The sequence below is a fragment of the Ahaetulla prasina genome, chromosome 12, assembly GCF_028640845.1.
Source record: "Ahaetulla prasina isolate Xishuangbanna chromosome 12, ASM2864084v1, whole genome shotgun sequence".
Classification (NCBI taxonomy): domain Eukaryota; kingdom Metazoa; phylum Chordata; class Lepidosauria; order Squamata; family Colubridae; genus Ahaetulla; species Ahaetulla prasina.
This window is the reverse complement of record NC_080550.1, coordinates 19,133,727-19,158,006: the sequence shown is the minus strand read 5'-3', so window position 1 is coordinate 19,158,006 and position 24,280 is coordinate 19,133,727. Positions and strand designations below refer to the sequence as shown.

The following is a 24,280-nucleotide window of genomic DNA, read 5'->3' as shown; positions in this document are numbered from 1 at the left end:
AGTCGTGCGGCACAGCTGTTCCCCGCCCTCACTGTTCTACTTACCTTCAAACGGCTCCTTTTTTCTTTTGGTTATCCCAAGTTCTATACCTAAAAAAAGCTGATCTGTAGTTAATTCGTGGAACAAAGTTCTCTGACTCAAGCTTTAGAAATAATATCCTGCAATACAATACTTATAATTTTATTATTATTAATAGCTCACTTTAGCAAGGCAAATAAGGATCCTTCTGCTCATATATCTTCAAAAATCTATGATCCCTCAGTGAAATAAAAAAATAAATAAATGTGATGTGTGTATGTGTGTCTATACAAACACATGCACAAACTCTGGCTATTTCAAACAAGGCGTACCAACTTTCCACCACGTGAGTTAAAGCCCACAAGTTACATGCTCAGCTAAGTCTACAGACAGCACATTAATGTCAATTTACAGTGGATGTGTTTTGATGAGCCTGTGATTCTTTTCCCTTCACTAGCTTCCACCCTGCTTCCTCTAACAGCTGCCCAATAACTATCTAAAGACATTACCTAATTGCTTGGAATTGAAATTTGGAGAACACACATGACTCTGTGTTGGAACACCAGCTGGCAGTTGAATTTAGTACACACCAGCCTGTATTGAGATGTCATTGTGCTTTTCCAGTTCTAATCGCCAATTATGACTCTATTAGCCATCGCTGGCAGTTCATCTGCTCCTGCATCAGCTGAGGGGGACTTCAGAATGCACCTCTGATCTCCAGGTTTCCGCTTCGCTGAGTCCTTAGCGCAGCGGCTGTCATCGGGAGACACCGAGGAGGGGAAGGAATTGTCTCGGCGAAGGTAACTACACCTGACCTTACAACAATTTACGGAGAAAATACCTGCCTGATGGTGGCATGAGCGCCATTTCTTTTACTGACTTGCAATGGCTCGGCAAATTAGAGGCAACGGGATAAATCTATGACCAGCTCACCAGACACTTCATTAAATCACTGTTCCCTTGCCTTGTAGAGCACTAATAGAATCACAGTTCTCGTTAGCTACTGAATAAAAGATCAATCACGCACTCTGAGAGCTCTTGCTACACGCTTCCAAAGGAAACATGGAAAAGGGAGGAGAGAGAGAAAGAAAGAGAGAGAGAGAGAGAAATAGGATCATAAGAAAGATGCGGAATGGCCTCTCTGCCAGTTGGTTCAATTACCTTTTCCACAACAGGCTGAGAAAGTAATACTCCAAGGAACTTGTTAAGCCTCTTCTCAAAAGCTGCCTCTCTAATATACGAGTACCAAGCCTTGGTCAAAAGTTCATAATGTGCATATGTAAAAAGATACTAAATTGCCTGAGGGCTAAAACCAGAGGAGCTTAATTGCAGCAAAACGCCGTAAATGGTCTACGGAGGATCCTTCTCTGGGATCCAGGCTAGATCAGCTGTTGGAAAAGTTTGGAACGTAAAAAGGCTGTACAATCACCCTTGCTTATGTGGGAGATGGAGATACTGGTTGTAGGGTTTGGCACCAGTCCTGGGTTTTAATGATTGAAAATAGAAAGGAAAATTCAGAGATCCCTTTAATAGAGACATAGAATTAAAAAGAGTCTACGGTCCATGATTCACAATCATACAGACAAAAATGCAAACGTTAAACAGGAGTGTGGCAGACATAAATCTTGGTAAGCAGAATAAGATGTTTTAAATAAACTTGCCTTAGCTTTATTACTTCATACAGATTTGTGGTGAAATGTAAAATTTGTTACTACCGATTCTGTGGGCGTGGCTTGGTGGGTGGGTGGGGTAATGTGACTGGGTAGGGGGGTAATGTGACTGGGTGAGTGTGGCCAACTTTTTTTTTTTACTTTTTAAAGCATTTTTTTCTACAATCTCGTCAGACAAAGAGGTTGTTAAAAAATGCTTTTAAAAGGTTCTGATAATCCCAGCTGAGTTGCCTGATCATCAGAGGCTTTTGTTTTCTTTTAAAACATTTATTTTTGCCTTTAAAAGAAAAAAAAAGCCTCTGACGATCAGGCAACTCAGCTGGGATCGTCAGAAGAGCCTTTTAAAAGCATTTTTTACAACCTCTTTGGCCAAAGAGGTTGTAGAAAAAATGCTTTTAAAAGGCTCTGATGATCCCAGTTGAGCCATGTGATCATCTGAGGCTTTTTTCCCACTTTTAAAAGCATTTTTTCAGCTGAAGAAAAAATGCTTTTAAAAGTTTAAAAAAAAAAACCTGATGATTGCATGGCTCAGCTGGGCATGGGGAGGAGGCAGGGATTTTTGCTACTGGTTCTCTGAACCACCCGCCGCCACCACTACCAGATCGGGCGATCCAATCCGAACCAGGAGCATTTCACCCCTGATACACACACACACACACACACACATATACACATGACAAGTTTTAGCAAGATCCTATTACAGTTGTTGTTATTGCAGTAGGTGCTTTGGTGACTATAGTCTGTGTGTGTGTGTGTGTGTGTGTGTGTGTGTGTGTGTGTGTGTTGATGATTTAATTTGATTTTACCAAATATTGCATTCTCTCCTACTTCATTTGCTGACATAAAGCACATTCTTTGGTGGTGAAATATTCATTCATTCATTCATTCACTCACTCATTCATTCAATTTCTATAGCTGCCCATTTCAATTATTCATTTAAATATCCAAAATCAATTTTCAATAAGAATGTGGTTGGGTGTTAATAGTGTTCTAAGACACCACACCTGATAAAAGGCTGTCGTTGTGGATTTCTTGATAGCAACACAAAGTCCTATGGAACACTTCACAACAAATAACACCTTCAAAAGAACTTTGCCCTTGCTCATTAACTGAAAGTTTAAAACACTTTTGTGGTCCTATTAGAAGTAACCTGCCACGTCTCTTTCTAATGAGAAACGCTCAACCCTGGGTCAACAAACTCTGCATAACACAAGGAAGAGGCCTTTCTGAACAAATTGTACGCATATCAACCCGTGTGAGTATATATTCATATATCTCCTAACATAAAACATGGGAGTGAGTGATCTCAGCTTTAAATTTTAGCCTGCCCTGAATAGTTCATAATTTAATAATTAATTATAATTTAATTTGCATTGTTTTGCAAGCAGCAGGATATTAAATGCCGAGTCCCATGTGGTATATTATTTTCTAGTCTTCCTCCCAGTCCTAACTCAGCAGTCTCTGTCTTCTTTAAAAAAATGACAGTTAACATTATGATCCGGTGGCTTTGTTCTACTGCAAACAAACAAAAGAATAACCAGTTTTGCTCTAAAGTGTCAGTAGCAAAATCTTTTCAATGGATAACGGGGAGGGGGGGGATAAAGTTGATAATTCATTTACTTGACCTCGAGAGAATAGTTTTGATGAAAGCGTACAGAAGCAGAGCTGTGGTGGTAACAGCATTTGTTGCAATAAATACAACTCTCAGAAAATGACAAACCAATAGCATCTGACAACAAAGTAAAAATATAACACATACTTTCATCTGTTTACTCTTGACATTTGGTGCTGAAACATGGCCGGTTATTCAAGCTGGCAGAAAAGTGCAAGTCTCCCAAGACCAGAAAGGAAATATCAGTCTTTTAAAAAGAAAAGAAAAAGAATAAAAGAAAAAGAAAGGGAGACAGAATGGAGGAAATTCAGAAGCAAGGAATAATTTCAAAATTAAGTAAAACTCAAAAACATTCAGACGCAAATGTGTCTCTATGAGGTTTCCATAAATTAAAATCTATGAAACTCTCTTGTTTCCTGTCCGGTTACCCTGCACATATAATTTATTTGCTCCAACACTTTCCTAACTTAATCAAGACTGACAGATTGCAAAGTTGAGATTTGTCCAAACTAAAAGATATTTTACTTATCACATACCAGACAGTATATCATATCAGTTCAGGAGCCAATCTTGGCTTGCAAACAGGCGGTAGTGAATATGTACCATTTGCAATCGCCTGTGAAAGCTGTTGCGTATAAGAGTGTATCTGGTACTGCCTTCTTTGGATATTCAAAATAATTGCTTTCTCTAGACAAATAGTAATAATAATGATGATGAGCACCACCATTGGAATGAGAGAAAGTATTAAGCATTATAACAATGCCACCTTACCTTTAAGGAAACAAAGAAATATGTCATTATCTATGGCATGCCATAAACCAATGGATCTTACCTTTATATATTTTAATTCCCACCAATCTCTGTCAAAACCTAGGTCCCCGCAGCATAGGAAGAAATAGAATAGAATAGAATAGAATAGAATAGAATAGAATTTTTATTGGCCAAGTGTGATTGGACACACAAGGAATGTCTTGGTGCATATGATCACTGTGTACATAAAAGAAAAGATACCTTCATCAAGGTACAATGCTTACAACACTTAATGATAGTCACAGGGTACAAATTTAACACTTAATGATACAACACTTCATGATAGTCATAGGCTACAAATAAGCAATCAGGAAACAATCAGTATCAGTATAAATCGTAAGGATACAAGCAACAAAGTTACAGTCATAAGACGAAGGAGATGGGTGATGGGAACGATGAGAAGATTAATATTAATGCAGATTTAGTAAATAGTTTGACAGTGTTGAAGGAATTATTTGTTTAGTAGAGTGATGGCGTTCGGGAAGAAACTGTTCTTGTGTCTAGTTGTTCTGGTGTGCAGTACTCTATAATGTTGTTTTGAGGGTAGGAGTTGAAACAGTTTATGTCCAGGATGTGAGGGGTCTGTAAACATTTTCACAGCCCTCTTTTTGACTTGTGTAGTATACATGTCCTCAATGGAAGGCAGGTTGGTATCAATTGTTTTTTCTGCAGTTCTAATTATCCTCTGAAGTCTGTGTTTTTCTTGTTGGGTTGCAGAACCAAACCAGACAGTTATAGAGGTGCAGATGACAGACTCAATAATTCCTCTGTAGAACTGGATCAGCAGTTCCTTGGGTGGTTTGAGCTTTCTGAGTTGGCGCAGAAAGAACATTCTTTGTTGTCCTATTTTGATGTTTTTTTGATGTTAGCTGTCCATTTTAGATCTTGTGATATGATAGAACCCAGAAATTTGAAGGTTTCTACTGTTGATACTATGTTGTCTAGTATTGTGAGAGGTGGTAGGGTTTCTCCTAAAGTCTACCACCATTTCTACAGTTTTGAGTGTGTTCAGTTCCAGATTGTTCTGGTCACACCACGAGGCTAGTCATTCAACCTCCCATCTGTATGCGGATTTATTATTGTCTCAAATGAGACCGATCACTGTTGTGTCATCTGAGAACTTCAGTAGTTTGACAGATGGATCGTTGGAGATTCAGTCATTGGTATACAGAGAGAAGAGAAGTGGGGAGAGCACACAGCCTGGGGTGGGGCTGTGCTATTTGTACAGGTATCTGATGTGATTCTCCTTAGCTTCACCTGCTGCTTCCTGTTTGTTAGGAAGCTTGTGATCCACTTACAAGTCTATTCAGGTACCTGTAGCTGGTTTAGTTTAGTTAGAAGAGTGTCTGGAATGATGGTATTAAATGCTGAACTAAAGTCTACAAAGTGGACCCTTGCATAGGTCTTTGGAGATTCAAGATATTGTAGGATATAGTGCAGAGCCATATTAACAGCATCATCTGTTGATCTAATTGCTCGGTATGCAAATTGCAAGGAGTCTAACAGCAGATCTGTGATGGTTTTCAAGTAACACTAGCCTTTCAAAGGTTTTCATGACTACAGATGTTACAGCAACTGGTCTGTAATCATTCAGTTCCTTGATGGTGGGCTTCTTCGGCACTGGGATGATAGACCGTTTGAAACAAGAAGGAACATAGCACATCTCTAGTGATTTATTGAAGATATGGGTGAAGATGGGGTCCAATTGATCAGTACAGACTTTTAAGCAAGAAGGAGTTATCTTGTCTGGGCCTGGAGCTTTTCCTGGCTTTTGTCTGTGAAATAGGTCTTGCACTTCCTTTTCTTTGATCACTAGGGATTGCCTAGTGGGATGGGGTCAGTCGTAGGAGGCTTAGCTGTTGTTGGTGTGTCTGACATGGAGGTTGTGGAGATAGGTGGCTGTAGTTTTCTTTCAAACCTGCAGTAAAACACATTCAGGTCATCTGCCAGTTGTTGATTTCCTTCAGCCCGGGAAGGAGGTTTGCCATAGCCGGTGATATTTTTAAGAGTTTTCCACATTTGCTGGTTCATTTGCTGAAAACTGATTCTTTAGCTTTTCAGAGTAGCCTCTTTTTGCTGCTCTAATCTCCCTTGTTAATACATTTCTGGCCTGATTGTACAGCATTTTATCACCTTTTCTATGGGTTTCCTCTTTGGAATGACATAGCTGCTTAAGTTTAGATGTGAACCAAGGTTTGTTGTTGCTGTATAGTCACAAGTTCCTTGTCGGTACACATAGGTCTTCACAAAAGCTGACATATGATGTTACAGTATCTGTGAATTCATCCAGATCTGCAGAGGTATCTTCAAAAATGTTCCAATCAGTGCAGTCAAAGCAAGCCGCTAGCTTTAATTTTGCCTCTTCAGTCCAGGTGTTCATTGATTTAATTGTTGGTTTTGTGGTTTTAAGTCTTTGCATGTAAGCAGGTACAAGGTGAATCATGCAATGATCAGAGTGTCCTACAGCTGCTCGTGGTAAAGCATCTTTTAGTGTTGTGTTGGTCTAAAGTATTCTTGCCTCTAGTGGAACAATTGACATGCTGAAAGCATTTTGGTAGCTCTTTCTTTAAGTTTGCCTTGTTTTGATCTCCCAAAATAATGGCCAGTGAATCGGGGTATTTGGCTTCAGCCTCCATGATTTGGTCAGCTAGAGTTTGTAATGCCTTGTTTACACAGGCTTGTGGTGGGACATAAACAGCAATTAAAAGAAATGAGGAAAATTCACAAGGCGAATAGTATGGTTTGCAGTTGATAATTAATGTCTCTAAGTTTTCATCACAAAATTTGTAAATTAGTTAAATCCTGACACCAGATGTTGTTAACATATAAGCATAAGCCTCCTCCCTTCTTTTTACCAGATGTTTCTGTAATTATGTCTGATTGTTCAATCTGTTGCCCTGGGATATGCAGGCTGCTATCTTCAATTGATTCATTTAACCAGGTTCAAGAGAAGCATAGGACTGCTGAATTGTGAATTCTGAAAATCAGAATTGTATCTGTTTAAGAGGAGTATTTCATCCATCTTATTAGCAAGTGAATGTACATTGGTTAGGAAAACTGAAGGCAGAGGAGTTTTATTTCTATTCCTTAATCTGTTTAAAATCCAAGCCCGTTTACCTCTCTTTTTTTGCTTCTTCCGTTTGGTTTTTTTTTTGGTAATCCATGGCTCCGGGGAAATTGCTTCTTCCTGTGTTAGAATCTCCTCCGCGTTTGTAAAGGGTGGGGTAAGAACCCAGAGAGCTGAACCTTAAAGAAACGTTGCTTAATTTTTAGCAGATGGTCTCATGAGTAAGAAATCCGTAGTGAGCCACAGAGAATAATTAGAAATAAAGAAACCATTACCATATTATTTCCATGAATAGTATTGCGGTTTATAAATCACTGAAAATGTTCAGAGATTTAACAAACTCCAACACAGATTATTATTGAGTCCATCTGTTGCACATATAGGTGAGAACTATTGCCATAGATTGTCACTTTATATAAATAAAGTCTTTGGAGAAGGGCGGTATAAAAATGTGAATAATAAATAAATAAATAAATAAATAAATTCTCAGAGATAGCAATTTGTCTAGAGAAATGAAACAGCAAGAGCTGAATAATAATTAAATAATAATAAGATAAAGAAAACTAGAACTACAAAATTAAGTACAATTAAGAGAAGTCTCTTTGATTATTTTTTCTCCAGATTCTTCATAAATTTCCACCCACTTGAGCTTAATACGAGAAGCTGAAATTGACTTTAGTGACTTTGTTCCTCTCCTTTCTCTCTCCTCTCCTCCCCTTCCCTCTCCTTTCCCTCCTCTCCCCTCTCCTTTCCTTTCCCTCTCCTCTCCCCTCCTTTCCTTCTCCTCTCCTCTCCTCTCCTACCCATTCCTTTCTCACTCTTCTCCTCCCCTTTCCCTTCTCTCCTCCCCTCTCCCTCTCCTCCCCTCTCCCTCTCCTCTCCTCCCTCCTCCTTTCCCTCTCCTCTCCCGTCCTTTTCCTCTCTACTCCTCTCCTTTCCCTCTCTTCCCCTCTCCTTTCCCTCTCCTCTCCTTTCCCTCTCCTCTCCTCTCCTCCCCTCCCCTCTCCTTTCCTCCTTCCCCTTCCCTTGCAATAAGGGAGAATAAGGACTCCATCTGGAAAGTTCTGCTTCAAAAACCAACAGTTCTTCTCAGGCAAACTTTGTACATGCAGAATAACAAAAAAAAATCTATTTTCTACATGAACAAGTCTTTCTACGCATCAAAAATGGCCTATTTGAAATGCCTTTTATCATCAAGGGCTTATATTTATCTCTTTTCTGGGAGAGCTTTTTCCAATATTACAATTTCTCTCAAGTAGCAGCTATAGAAATAATGTTTCTCCAATTAATATAATTCTTCAAGTGCTGTAATATGGATTTCTGACACACAGAGAAGAGTAGTTCATATCAATATTGATATTAAGAAACTGCAAAAACATGGTGTCACTAAAATTATGGTTGGAACATGACTATGTTTTTTATATTTATCATCCTGATACCAGATAGAGATTGATATGATTTATCGTATCTACTGGCCTCTGCAAACAGGAAATAAAATTTTGCATGGTGCCTCCCTCTTTCATTGATAAAAATCTCCAGAGACATAAATACACCTGAACTATAACTGCAGATATAAATGCAACATTCAAACATAGTGGTTTTTCCCCTCTCTATTTCTCCACTTTTATTTCCATGATAATTAAATAAGAACTGGACTAAATAAATGTATATTTTTATATTGACCCCCTAGGTGATCAATTTATTAATATTTATTCCCTCTTCTCCATAAAATGAACCAGAAAAATTGAGTAGAATCAATCATTCCACCACATACTGTAAATAATTTTAGATAAATGCATACAAGTATCTGTAGGAACCAAGCAGTATATTTACTTCAAAAGATTATTTCATGATATGATGTATACCAAACTTATCCAAGTTAAAATAATGCCCATATTTCAAAAGTATACCTCAATAGATTTAAAAATAGCACTGATAATGTCAATTACAGTCAGCAGAAAGAAGATGGTATCATGTAGCCTTCACAACCTTCACATAGAATGGTATTCTACTTAAGTCCAACAGTAAGACTAAACGCAGGGAGTCTTCGGCCTCTAGATATTTAAGGAAATCAATCAGGACAAAGGTGGGCTTCAGGCTCTGGAGGCTTTCTTTGAGCCTCCGGGAGGACGAAAACGTCCCCCCCCAGGCTCCGGAGGCCCTCTGGAGGCCAGAAACGGCTCCATTTTCGGCCTTCCCAAACTTCCAGTAGGCCCATTTTTCACTCTCCCCAAGCCTCCATGCGCATCTTGCACTCACCTGCATCCAAAATTGGCTACATGGGGACTCTTGGAGGGGCAGGGAGTGGTGGGCGGGGCCAGCCAGGAGTGGGATTTGAGGGTTCTCCAAACTGCACAGAATCTTAGCTAGAGGTTTTCCTGAACCCCTGCAAACCCGCAGCAGCCCACCCCTGAATTAGGACCACTCTAATTTGCTGTGCACTACTGGGGAACAAATGTTGAATGAAGACAGTTCAAAAGCAGAGCTGAAAAGCTAGTGAGTAGATTCACTCTTCAATAACTGCTTTTGGGACATGGAGAGGACTTGAGATCACCCGCTAGTGATCTGAAGACAGCTGTTCCTCACCAGCAGACTGTAAGACAGTAGATGCTAAAGATCAAGATTGTTAGAAATAAAAGGAAGGACTGTAAAGTTGGTTTACTTGATCAAAGTTATATCTGCTAATTCTTAATGCACTTTTTCTGCAATCAGTCTTGAAATGATGAGTATTTATTTCCAGATAATAGACAGCATGTGGGGAGAAGAGAACACTTGTTGTTGAGAAGGTGATAAGTTACTAAAATTGTTTATATATTGTCATGAAGGGGAAGTCACTTCTTTATATATTCCTCCCCCCCCCTTTACTATATTCTTATTTTTCTTTCTTTTCTCTTTCTCTGCTTTTCTTTTCCTACTTCTTTATTCTTTCAGTTTTTAATTACTTCATTCCCAGCGTAGTAATTCCTCCCAACACAAATTCCTCAGTCCTACGCCAACCTTGGTCCAATTAGGCAAACTGCCAAAAGCCTTTCTTGGCAAACGTTCAGAAGTCACAAAAAATAAATGCAAGACGTAGACGAACCAGAAGATGAAGCTACCAACATTGTTTTCTGGCAAAGCCCAGACGCTGTTACTGCTCTGTTTTAAGCCTTATGGGAGGGGCCAATCATCTCTTGGCCCTACTCCCGAGTCGTCCTTTTTTCTTGAGCTGCTCTTGCCTTCTGGCAGCTCTTCTCATGAGTGCACTAGGAACAGGCTCCTCCTATTCCTCTGCCTCACTACTATCAGTCTCTGGAAGCTCTGGAGTCCGCACCTCACTCCTTGAAGGTCCTGGCCTCACCTCAGCCTCATCACTGTCCGACTCTGTTGCCAGCTCTGCAGGCTGCTGGCAGATCACAGCAACAACAACATTTGAAAACAATTGCTGGGATATTTAGTCAGGACAGAGTTTCTGGTGGTTTTCATGGGCTTTCGTGCCTACAGTTTTCACAATAATAGTCTCAGTGTCTCTGAGGAACAGCAAGAAGGTCCTTAAAGACCATTCTGAGACCCCTATGAAGTGGGTTACTTAAGCATTGCAAGGTAGTATGTCAACCCCAGGAGTGATCCTAAGCAATCATAAGATAACATTACCACCACACTCCAAAAGGAGAAAATCACTTATTTAAATGCTGTTTGTTAATCATGACTGTCCAAAGGAGAATGTTATGAATGAAATATTACAGGACAGACAATCATTTCACTTTTGCAATACTTGCATTTAAAGAACAGCCAAAGTGGGGTGGGGGGGGCGGAACCCAACAATACTGTAAGAACATTATGAAGCTTTTGAGCTTTTCTGCTTCTTTTCTGGAACATGGAAAATATTTTGTCAGGGCTTTGCTCTAAAAGAAGCAACTTTCTGGCTCAGATTACTTGGCCCTTCTTACTGTTTATTCACTTTTTTTTTCCCCCTGCAAAGTCAGAGGAGACTTCTTTCAATACTTCAAATAAATAAAATATCCAGCTGCACAAACAGTATACATTCAAGCTAGATTACTTTGGCTTCTTATGGAATATTTGACTTTCCCCAGAATGTAAATGATTAAAGAGAAGCTATCGCATGAAACTGATTGGGGGAAAGGTTTCAAGTGGTGTTGCAGTTTTTCAAAAATGGCAGGAGAAGAAATTAAAGACCACCGTAAGAAAAAGACACCAGGCCGTTTCTAGAAGTCAGGAAGTGATTTAAAAAACAACAACAATCTCTGCACAAAGCAGACTTTGAGAAACTTCATAACGTTAGACTTTGACTTCTCCTGACCTTCTGACAGATACATGCATTTGCCCTCTCTGTGGGTATGTGTGCCGAAGACCAGCTGTTCTTCTGGTTTCCGATGCACCAGCTGGTCTTCGCACATGCCGGAGTGCCATTCCGGTTTGGGCATTCGGTGCCAAAAAGATTTGCCATCACTGGCATACAGCAGGGGTGAAATGCTCCCAGGTGGCAGGTGGTTTGGAGAACTGGTAGCAATTGCGGTGCGAGGCTCCGTCCACCTGCCCAGCTGTCGTTACTTCCTGGTTTTAACCAGGAAGTAATGTATTTTGTACCCTCTGTGCATGCGCAAAAAGGTTTTGCACATGCACTTCTGAACCGGGAAGGAAGGTAAGTAGATTTCACCCCTGGCATAGAGGAACATAGCTGATATGTCATGTCCTCACTGGTGTGTAACCTCATGCGTAACATGAATTGGGGCAACCTGCTAGAGAATCCCTATTGGTAAACCATTTTGGAATGGATGGAAACTTGTTTCATCATAGGTCTACACAGTGAGTGACCTTTCCCATCATCACTTATTTATTTTTATGTATTGGTAAAATTTATTAGCTGCCTTCTTGTCACAGGGCGACTCTGGGTGGATTGCAATCTTAAAAAGATTAAAAATTAAACCAAAGCTAAAACACATAAACGAAATACTGTGAATATCCAAATGCAGCACGCTAATTAAAAGATGGGAAGGGTCAGGAGTAGGATGAAAGGGAGAGAGGGAGGGAGGGAGGTAGGATCTGTTGCTAATCTATCAACCACCTCCAATGTGAAATCCCTCTGTTGGAGTCCCAAGTCTCCATGGCAAATACTTTCTCTATGACTCGTATTCTAGACATTTTTTGAACAATGGCCAACAACGAAGGCAAGAATGTCATATTAGAGAAGTTGTTAGGTAGAGGAGAAATTGTACCATCTGATTTTTCTATCAAATCCTCTAAAAACAAGTAAAACTGGTTGACCGATGTATTCTCACCCCCTTTTTTACCCCACTAGAAATTTGACATAACTTTGTTCTTCATCAACACCACGCTTTTCGTGAATCTGACAATTTGGAACAAAAAATATTTTCTAATTACATGGTAGGGTTTAGTTTCAATATTAAACGTCATTTAAGGCAGGCTAACTTTACAGGGGAATGAAATTATTGGCTTAGCGTTTTGAGATAGACTATGGCTACCTAATGCACAAATGTTTAAAATTAAAGAACATCTTTGCAAAAGTTTGTTTTTTTTGCAAATGCCTGTGCTTTGGGTGTCAATATCAAGCATTGTGAGCTTTGCAAACAAAATTAAAGTATTTACTGAACAAATATAACATGTCATAAATAAACTGAAATTGGTTTATTAGAAATGTAAACATTGCCCCCTTTCTTTCTTAAGAAATAATTGTTTGTTTTCCATTTCAGCAACTGATTGTCTTTTCAGAGTCTTGTTGCAAACTTATGACACAAACTACAGGCAAAAAGTAAGCAATGTACCTTTTTGTATATACCCAGAAAACGAAGCCAGAGGGTACATAAATATAAGCCTTAAGTATTTGAAACTTACTCAATGTCAGTAAGTGTGTGTTGAAGGAAGAAAGAACAGACAATCTCTCTCGGGCGGGATGGGTGGGAGATACCAACAAGAAATGGGAGGAATCAGGATGAAACTAAAAATGGAAATGCTAGGTACAGAAATGGCACAGTAACTTTTAAGTGACCCAACTTTTTAACTTTAGAAACTCTGGGAAGCGATGATACATTGCCAACTCACAAACTTCTATGCCTTCTCTGCTGTGCTCCTGCCTCATTGAACATATTCCCCATCGAGTGAGAAGATACGTCAAATGAGAAAGTGATGAAAATACAAGATACAATTACAATTAAAAGAGACCAGCAAAAAAACAACAACTCCAAACCCTGGATAATCCTATTTTTCAACCTTCTCCAAGGCAAACTGAAGTTTGTTTTCCATGGTGGGGCAGTGGTTAGAGTGCATTACTGCAGGCTACTTCTGCTGACTGCTAGCTTCCTGCAACTTGGTAGTTCGAATCTCACCAGGCTCAAGGTTGACTCAGCCTTTGTTCCTTCCGAGGTGGATAAAATGAGGAGCCAGATTGTTGGGGCCAATATGCTGACTCCGTAAAAATTGCTTAGAAAGGGTTGTAAAGCACTGCGAAGCAGCATATAAGTCTAGGTGCTATTGCTAAATGCTATTAAGAAGGAAAAGAAGAGTGTAGACAGATGCAAATGAGTATTTAATAACACAGCTTACCTTATTTGAATATTTGTACTTTTATCGGATTTAAGAAGCAAAGGGCCAATAGAGGTGGCACTTACTATATATACACAGCAGGTTTCTGTTCTGATTTATTGTGGAACACAAGAAGCTGAGGATCACACTTAGAAATTTCATGCACAACTCCTAGCCGTGTTCCCAAATCATTCAAAAATAAATCATTATATATATTATATTTTATTAAATCATTTTGTTGAAATGGGGAGCTTTTATAAGTTCAATGTGAGTTGGCATCTTGAGACAACGTAGTATGAAAATTTGAAACCACTTTAGTGATATATATATATTTTTTTAATGAGTTAAGGGTTTTTTCTAAGGTTGCTGTATCTGTTTAAATTCAACTTGTCTCGGTTTTAAAACAAAAATGAATCACAATCGTTCGGGTCAGCCAGCTTATTTTGTACAGGGGTAATAACTGAAACATCTGCTGCTTAAAGACTGCCTTAATTATTTGGACTATGGAACATCAAATCAAATCAAAATCTTTATTTTGGTCACTGACCAGCATAGCATTATATAATGAGCTCAACCATTTGAGCAGAACAAAGAAATCCAAATCAGAAGCACTGAGGTTGAATATGAGTTGCATACAGCTAACAGAATTAAACAAAATATTTATTTCAGCTAATACTGTAACTCTTCTAACTTAAATAACTATTATTGCTGTAATTCCCATTAGATCTCTATTAATGCTATAATAAACAATGGTAGTGGTTAAGATCTGAGATACATATGTCAAGGAAAAAGGCTTATTAATCTAAACCAGTGGTAGTCAACCTGGTCCCTACCGCCCACTAGTGGGCGTTCCAGCTTTCATGGTGGGCGGTAGAAGTTTTTTCCGATACTCAAGCACTTTCCTTTTTTTTAATTTAATTGATTTTTTTAAAAAAAATTCATAGCATTATTTAAAAACATTTTCATTAGATTTTCATAAAATTCCACGTGATGATTTAAATTTCTGAAAATATACTATTTGTATTGCCCGCACATAAGTTTAGTTCACGTTATGTAAGTGACACTAAATGGCGCTATAGTGGGACCGCAAACAAAAGAGCCTCGTCCCAGAATAGCTTGCGCATCTCCCTCCACAACACCCATCTGTAACAGACAAGCAGAGCTGGTAGCCGGCATGCCCGCTCCCCGCCCCAAACCTACTTTATAAATCACCATTACTGTGGAACCAGTGGTCGGTTAGAAAATTTTACTACTAACAGAGATGCAAAAGTGGGCGGTAGGTATAAAAAGGTTGACTACCCCTGCTATAAACTATTGTAGTGGTTAAGATCTGAGATACATGTGCCAAGGAAAAAGGCTTATTAATCTAAACCCTCCATAACTATGAAGTTGGAGGCACAACCACTTCTTAATTGACTTGAGTTGATTTAGGCTATGTATCAACACTTTTGTGGTGTAGCAACTCAGCCTCATCCTGATATATTGTCTTCTATGCAACTGGCTTTCCCTGGAAAGCGGTTACACATCTAGTATTCTCCAGGCATTGCAACAGACAAACCAAAGCAAACCAGGAAATAGAGTCCATCCTAAACCACAGGTGTCAAACTCGCCGCGTCATGTTGCCATCAGGTGACGTTTTGCGACGTTTTTCCCATTCGCGGAGCTGGGGTGGGCGTGGCCTGCGTGTGAAGCATCCAGCCCGTGGGCCGCCAGTTTGAAAGCTAAAGGCATTCAGAATAGGGCGAGACTAATCGTGAACATCCGTTCTTTGTTTCTGAGCATTTCTTCTACAGATAAATCATAATGTTTTACTTTTGTGTGTGTGTGTGTAAAGTTTTTTTATTTTTAAAACACATTAAAACGAAAGACAAAACATACAACATTTATATAGATATCACTATTTATCAGCTATTCAAGACCGTCCTTTCCTATTACTTACACATATTTTAGTTCTATCTTACTCTACTTTTATTTATCTACTGTTCCTATTTTCTAACCATTTGCTCCAGACCTTATAATATTCTGTGTCCTCTTTCTCTTTAATTTCTTTTGTAAGTTTGTCCACCTCTGCACATTCTAATATTTTTTTTAATTAGGTCTTCCTCTGTTGGTGGATTTTCATTCTTCCAATTTTGGGCATAAGCTATACGTGCTGCTGTTAATATATGGAGTATTAAACACTGCGCATCGTTTGTATAATTTTCTGTTGGAATCCCTAATAAAAATTGTTCTGGCTCTCCCTTTATTGGTTTCTGCATTAGTTCCTGTAACCACTTTTTAATTTTGGCCCAGAATTGTTTCGCCACTGGGCAGGTCCACCAGAGATGATAATATGTTCCGTAATTGCGCTGGCATTTCCAACACTTTGGTAAGTTATTGGGGAACATCTTTGTTATTCTGGCTGGTGGTAGATGCCATGTATGGAAAATTTTCAGCTAGTTTTCCTTGTATGTTGTCGATATGGTCAATTTCATGTTTGTTCTCCACATCTTTTCCCACTTCTCTAATTCTATTGTATGGTTAAAGTTTCTTGCCCATTTAATCACGGTATCTTTCACTATTTCCTCTTCCGTTTTATACCGTAACAAGAAATTGTATGTTTTAATAATTAATTTTTGGTCCTTCCCGTATATTATTTATATTATTATTTATATAGTGTAAGCCGCCCTGAGTCTTCGGAGAACAGCGGGATATAAATGCAAATTAAAAAAAAATATTTTATCCAATTCATTTTGTTCCAATTGAATCTGATTAGTTTTGAATTAATAATAATAACAACAGAGTTGGAAGGAACCTTGGAGGCCTTCTAGTCCAAACCCCTGCCCAGGCAGGAAACCCTACACCATCTCAGACAGATGGTTATCCAACATGTTCTTAAAAATTTCCAGTGTTGGAGCATTCACAACTTCTGCAGGCAAGTTGTTCCACTTATTAACTGTTCTGTCAGGAAATTTCTCCTTAGTTCTAAGTTGCTTCTCTCCTTGATTAATTTCCACCCATTGCTTCTTGTCCTGCCTTCAAGTGCTTTGGAGAATAGCTTGACTCTTCTTTGTGGCAGCCCCTGAGATATTGGAAGACTGCTATCATGTCTCCCCTAGTCCTTCTTTTCATTAAATTAGACATACCCAGTTCCTGCAACCGTTCTTCATATGTTTTAGCCGCCAGGCCCCTAATCATCTTTGTTGCTCTTCTCTGCACTCTTTCTAGAGTCTCAGCATCTTTTTTACATCGTGGCGACCAAAACTGAATGCAGTATTCCAAGTGTGGCCTTACCAAGGCATTATAAAGTGGTATAGATGGAGCGTGGTGTGGATGTGATTTGTTTGATGAACTAATATGCCTTTTGAGTTTCTTGAGTTGAAACCTAGTTTCATTTTAATAGATTTTCATGTTCACTGTTCCTAAATGTGTTAAAAAAACAGCATGCAAAAAAGTACCAGTAGAGACAAAAACAAAACCACCCAAGCAATTGGGATCATGTACACATTTTTCACACTAACTGATGATTGAACACTGTTAGTACAGATCTTGCCAACAACCAGTTGTACAGAACCAAAGTCATATATATGTTGCAAAAGAAATAAATAAGAAATCAGGGACTGTTATCAGTCAGCTTTCAAAGCAATTTCCCTTATTTCTTCTATTCATTTCTAAAAATCATATCATGTGCCAATAGTCAGGAGGGGGGGTTTCCCCCCATGATTATACATTATAATTCTGCAATAGTCCCAGTATTATATTCCCATTCATTTAAAGAGCACGCAACACATCTGTTAAAACTCAACCATCACCATTGGCTGTGCACTGAATTAGGAAGCGTAACTCAATCAGCTCAGATTTCTATCCTTTTTTTAATGCAAAAGATTTAAAAATTCATTTTGCTGAAACATCTGCTAGGCTCTTTCAGCCTTAACACACGATACTTTATTTACTCTCCTACAATGCCAACATTTTATTCTAAGTCAGAACTGTGGCAAACATACAACTCCTAAATTTAGACGTCAATGAGGTGCTATAGAATTAATCGTCCATACAGTATATTCTAAGCTTACTTGTTCATTTTTCATATAGAGGTCAATATTTCTTTTTATACTTCTCAATGCAACCCATCTTTACTGGGATTTTTTCCCCGCTAAGCATGTTGCAATCTGTAGCTCTGATTTCTCTCAAATCCCAACGACAGCAGGGAACTCATAGACATATGACACACAGAACCAAACCACATGACTCGCAAAACACACAAAAACCAACCCAAACAATCAAGGGATGCAGCCTTTTTTGACCACAAGAGCCACAATTATATAAACGGTCAGAATCAACGTATTTAAGAGCGGTTGAAAATGCAGTAGGTCTAAGAGAATTTCTTAAAAAGCAAATCTCTCAATCAATCAACATGTATGAAATATCGTGCTCTTACCAGTGACTTGGTGAAAGGTCGAGCCAGTGTGAACAGGAGGGTGTACAACCACCAGTTGTGATGAATGGATGAGTAGATCAGGTTTCCAGGATGCAATGCATTTGAGATAACTCCATGGGGGGAAAGCCGACGATTCAATTCATTTGACATAAGAATATTGCAAAGCTTAGATCTGTTGTAGGCCAACATAGCCCAATAATCTTTCTTTGATGGTGAAAGCAAGTTGAAGTCAAGTTTTCCTGAGTTCTCTTTAATATCCGTGAACCTGCAAAGCCAGAACGAACAAAAAATTGTATGAGTGTAGCAATAAAATTTCTGTTCTGTTCAAGGAAGGAAGGAAGGAAGGAATTGTGGCCCTAACTCTGAGCAAAGCCTTAATGCTTTGGATGGCTTCTGTGATTACTCTAAACTCTTATCTCCAGTGAAATACATAACCATAGATTCTTCCAGTGAAGGAAAAGAGCTGTATGTGCAAATACATTGTGCAAATGTAAAATCCTTCCAAAGGAGGTGGCTGCTTTAAAATGTTAAGGAAAGGTCCTTTCACACCATTATTCTATAATTCTTTCTTTCTTGTTATTCTATAAAATATTTCTGTTCCATAAACCTTAACTATTTTTTTGTTTATTAAATTTATATAAAGGTAAAGGTTCCCATCAAACATATGTGCTAATCATTCCCAACTCTAGGGGATGGTACTCATATCTGTTTCAGAGCCGAAGAGCCAGCGCTGTCCGAAGACGTCTCCGTGGTCATGTGGCCGGCATGACTAAATGCCAAAGGTGCATGGAACGCTGTTACCTTCCCACCAAAGGTGGTCCCTAATTTTTCAACTTGCATTTTTTACGTGCTTTCAAACTGCTAGGTTGGCAGAAGCCGGGACAAGTAACAGGAGTTCACCCCATTATGCAGCGCTAGGGATTCGAACCGCTGAAGTGCCGATCTTTCGTTCGACAAGCTCAGCATCTTAGCCACTGAGCCACCACGTCCCTTTGAGCCAAATTTATATACTGTCCATCTTATCGTTGTTTGGGGTGATTATGGGTGACTTACAATATAATAAAAATAAAGCTATAAAAACCATTATTAATATAAAAACAGATTAAAATTTAAAAAAAGATAAAGTACTGACTTTAAAAAAAAACCATGGGTTCAGAGCAGAGTGGAACTGGTGCCTTCTCCGTTACTGCGCCAACTGCCCACAGTCTACAGCTTCTCCATTTGGACCACCTGCCTCCTGGCAAGATCAGGTTTTAAGGCTCTTCCTAAAGGCTAAAAGGATGGGGATCAGTGGTGGGATTCAGCCGGTTCTCTCCGGATCGCACAAACTGGTAGCGACGATTGCAGGAGGCTCTGCCCACCCGCCGGGACATAATCTGCGACTCCTGTGCATGCCGTGTGCATGCGCAGAAGGCCATGTACATGCACAGAAAGCCATGCACATGTGCAGAAAGCCATGCGCATGCGCAGAAGGCCGTGTGCATGTGCAGAGAGGCCGTGCGCATGCGCAGAAGGCTGTGCATATGTGTGCACTCACATTGGCGAACCGGGGGGGGGGAAAGTAAGTGAATCCCACCTCTGATGGAGATGGATCTCACCCTGGCAGGAAGATGTTCCAAAGAGAAGAGGCATCCTTAGCAGAAAATATGCTTCTTCTAAACCCCATCAGCTGAAATTGCTTGGCTGATGGAGTCTGCAGTAGGCCCTTTCTGCCAGAATGAATGGGGCGGGCCAATCCCATTGGGACAAGACAGTTCTTCAGATATCTACATTCAATCCAGGGTAGGCAGAAATACTGTAATTATCCTGGCATAGCAGACAGCAACTAATATATTTGCAGAAATGGTTTTAGAATGACTTATATGTTACACATCTTTGATTTTTTTTAATTTGCATTTATATCCCGCCCTTCTCTGAAGACTCAGGGCGGCTTACACTATGTTAGCAATAGTCTTCATCCTATTTGTATATTTATATGCAAAGTCAACTTATTGCCCCCAACAATCTGGGTCCTCATTTTACCTACCTTATAAAGGATGGAAGGCTGAGTCAACCTTGGGCCTGGTGGGACTAGAACCTGCAGTAATTGCAGGCAGCTGTGTTAATAACAGACTGTCTTACCAGTCTGAGCCACAGAGGCCCTCTGTTGATTCTGTTGATGGAGAGATTTAATATATCCTCTATCAAGAACTCTTATGCGTATGCTCAAATTCCAAAGTCAAAACAAATATACACAGAAAGACCTTACCTATCGTTCTTGAAGGGCCAAGCTAATCTTTTTTATAACTGTAAATTATCTGGACTGAGCCCAACAGATGCTTCCTACTATATAACAATTGTGAATTGCTTGCCTTCGGAAGTTGTGGGAGCTTCATCACTTGGGACTTTCAAGAAGAGATTGGACTACCATTTGTCAGAAGCAGTGTAGGGTCTCCTGCTTGTGTGGGGGATTGAACTAGATGACTTACAAGGCCCCTTGCAACTCCGTTAATCTGTTAATCTGTAGCAACAGTGATTAAAACCGGATGAATGGATGGATGGATAGATGGATGGATGGATGCCAATTTATCTTGCCATACACCACTGTGATTCAGAACAGTGAACCCAGGATTAAAAGCAGCAGAACAAAAATATTAATACAAAATAAATAATAAAACAATAGCAATAAAACTCAAACTAGATAACCACAATGGTACCCAACATAAATCTAGATATGCTTCCTTCCTGCTGGACTGGAAAGCTAGACTTTCATATACTGAAGGTTTTGAATTTTAACCCAGTTTTGGGATCTATGATTGTACATATATTAACAATGTGTTTCTATTTCATTTATTTAAAACAATTAGAGAGATAGGACACTGGAAACAGAACAGAGTGAACTTCAGTCTCTTACTTACAAAGCAACCTTTCCACCAAAGAAAGTACCTTTTTTTCCCCTCTAGTCCTCAGAAAATAATGAAGGGTGTGTGTGTGTGTGTGAGAGAGAGAGAGAGAGAGAGAGAGAGAGAATATGTGTGTTTGAGAGAGAGAGAATGAGAGAGGGGGAGAGAGAGAATGTGTGTGTGTGTGTGTGAGAGAGAGAGAGAGAGAAGGAGAGAGAGAAAATGTGTGTATGAGAAAAAGAGAGAGAATGAGAGGGGGGAGAGAGAATGTGTGTGTATGAGAGAGAGAGAGAGAGAGAGAGAATGTATGAGAAAGAGAGAGAGATGTGTGTGTGAGAGAGAGAGAGAATGTGTGTGTGAGAAAGAGAGAGAAGGAGAGAGAGAGAATGTGTAGAGAGAGAGAGAGAAAGAGAGAGAATGTGTGTGTGTGTATGTGTGTGTGAGAGAGAGAGAGAGGAGAGAGAATGTGTATATGAGAAAGAGAGAGAGAAGGAGAGAGGGGGAGAGAGAATGTGTGTGTATGAGAGAGAGAGAGAATGAGAGAGAGAGAGAGAATGAGAAAGGAGGAGAGAGAGAATGTGTGTGTGTATGAGGGGGGGAGAGAGAGAAGGGGAGAGAGAGAATGTGTATATGAGAAAGAGAGAGAGAAGGAGAGAGGGGGAGAGAGAATGTGTGTGTGTGAGAGAGAGAGAATGAGAGAGGGGGAGAGAGAATGTGTGTATGAGAAAGAGAGAGAGAAGGAGAGAGAGAATGTGTATGAGAAAGAGAGAGAGAATGAGAGAGGGGGAGAGAGAATGTGTGTATGAGAGAGAGAGAGAGAAGGAGAGAGTGTGTGTGTGTGAGAGAGAGAGAGAGAAAGGGAGAGAGAGAATGTGTGTATGAGAAAGAGAGAGAGAAGGAGAGAGGGGGAGAGAGAATGTGTGTGTGTGAGAGAGAGAGAATGAGAGAGGGGAGAGAGAGAATGTGTGTGTGTGAGAGAGAGAGAATGAGAGAGGGGAGAGAGAGAATGTGTGTATGAGAAAGAGAGAGAGAGAGAATGTGTGTGTGAGAGAGAGAGAAGGGGAGAGAGAAAATGTGTGTATGAGAAAGAGAGAGAGAAGGAGAGGGGGAGAGAGAATGTGTGTGTGTGTGTGAGAGAGAGCGAGAGAGCGAGAGAGAGAATGAAAAAGGAGGAGAGAGAATGTGTGAGTGTGTGTGTGTGTGTGTGTGTGTGTGTGTGTGTGAGAGAGAGAGAGAGAGAGAGAGAGAGAAGAGTAAATAATTGCACTTAGCAAACACTGTAATTGGGGCAAAAGATTTATGTGTTTCCCCCCCTCTTCCAAACTCCAAACTCGAGTAATAGGACAACTCTAGCCATTGATCTTCCCATCTTTCTGCTTTCCAGTGCACTAGATTTCCACACTCTGGAATCCAAGAGCTCAAATAACTACAGATGAGTTCTTCTCAGCATTGTCTTGGATTAAAAATTGATGGTTTAAAAAGGGGCAGTAGTCAAGGTGATTCTGCCCTCAATAGTTTTTAAGGTATAAAAGAAAAAAATGTGGACAAAGCTCGAACGAGCTGTGGCAGAGTCTAATGTTTTTAAGCCGGGCACCCCTGGTATGACTGAGCACAAGTCGAAGTAAGTGGTTGATATTTTTAATTGGGTTTGACAGTCACTAAAGACCAGCTGTTTGTTTGTTGACGCTATTCTAGCAAGATGGCAAATCATGTAAATATTCTACAGCTGGATTCTTGTATATAGCCATAAGCGTACATGTACACATTTGATTTGCATGGGAATAGAGGAAAAAATGAAAAACATTTAATGGATGGATGGATGGATGGATGGAAGGAAGGAAGGAAGGAAGGAAGGAAGGAAGGAAGGAAGGAAGGAAGGAAGGAAGGAAGGAAGGAAGGAAGGAAGGAAGAAACCTAGTGTAGCCTGCTTCCCAAACTGTATTTTACAGAGTCCAGGCGCAACATGCTATGCTATGCTGTAACAGATAATCATGCTATAAGGCTTCCTATAACATTGATGTACTTTCACAATTCATGATTTATAAATTAGGGGCAATGTGCTGACATTGTAAACTGCCCAGAGAGTCCTGTAAAGCACTGTAAGGCGGGCATATACGTGTTGTGTCTCGCTCGCTTTCCCCGCAGCCGGGTCCCTCTTATCTCCTGCCGAACGCTGAGGAATGTCCTGGCATGTCTCCAGGCCCCAGCCCTGGCACCATGCCCAGACAGGCCGAGCAAGAAGAAGGACCTGACGTGCCTCCAGCCCCCAGCCCTGGCTCCATGCCCAGGCAAAGGGAGCAACTAGACCCCTCCCCCTCTCCCACAGCATGTGAGCCTGAGGAATGTGAATTACCAACAGCTGGAGCCTGGAGAGATCCTCGCTTCAGGAGAATTGATAGGGGACGTCAGCAAAAGGAAGGGAGGGGCAGGCCTGGATAAGTGCTGAGTCATGGAGCCACACCCCATGGCCTATATAAAGGATCTGCTTTCTGGCATTCTCTGAGTCAGGCAAAGTCTACCTTGGATTGCTGAAGTCACTTCCTGGTCTCCTGCCTGCCTTGAGAACTTTGCTAGAACTTTGGCAGAGCTGCAGAGGCACGCCTGGTACGGACTTCCCCGACCCAGCTGTCAGCGGAGGAGTGGGACACGACAATACGTCTAAATCCTATTCCTATCGCTATATTCCTGGATGCAAAGAACTCCCAGAAATTCTGGATTTTTGTTTCGCTTTCAAAAAAAGTTCTACAAACCTATTCTAGTTCTCAGTTAGATGAACAGGCAACCCGTTCCTTCTCTTTTCTTCTGTTCTCTCAACATCTGGGGGGGGGGGAAATGATTCTGAAAACAGCCAGAGACAGCTTGTATCTCTTCAGCTAGTCCAATTCCCATTCGTCTTACCCAGCATAGTCAATGCTTAGTGATGAAGAGAACTGAAGTCCAACAACAGATATAAAGAAGTGAGGCTGGAGTGAGTTGATCCCCTTATAAATTAAATTTATGAACAAACCAACAACAAATATTCCCACTTATTCCAGAGCTGGGTTTCAGCAAGTTCTGACCAGTTCTGGAGAACCGGTAGCACAAATTTTGAGTAGTTCAGAGAACCGGTAGTAAAAATGCTGACTGGCCCCGCCCCCATCTATTCTCTGCCTCCCAAGTCCCAGCTGATCGGGAGGAAATGGGGATTTTGCAGTAACCTTCCCCTGGATTGGGGAGGGAATGGAGATTTTACAGTATCCTTCCCCTGCCACACCCACCAAGCCA

At 40.2% G+C, this 24,280-nt stretch overlaps 1 protein-coding gene across 4 annotated transcripts in view; it reads right to left on the bottom strand.

Annotated features, from left to right (window-relative positions):
* The window catches only part of WWOX (WW domain containing oxidoreductase), a 736,218-nt gene that overhangs the window by 516,700 nt on the left and 195,238 nt on the right, over positions 1-24,280 (bottom strand). For all 4 annotated transcript variants that reach the window (XM_058155164.1, XM_058155166.1, XM_058155167.1 and 1 more), the window contains one exon: positions 18,135-18,399. In XM_058155164.1, the coding sequence (XP_058011147.1) occupies positions 18,135-18,399 (265 nt within the window). The remainder of the gene's footprint in view (positions 1-18,134; positions 18,400-24,280) is intronic.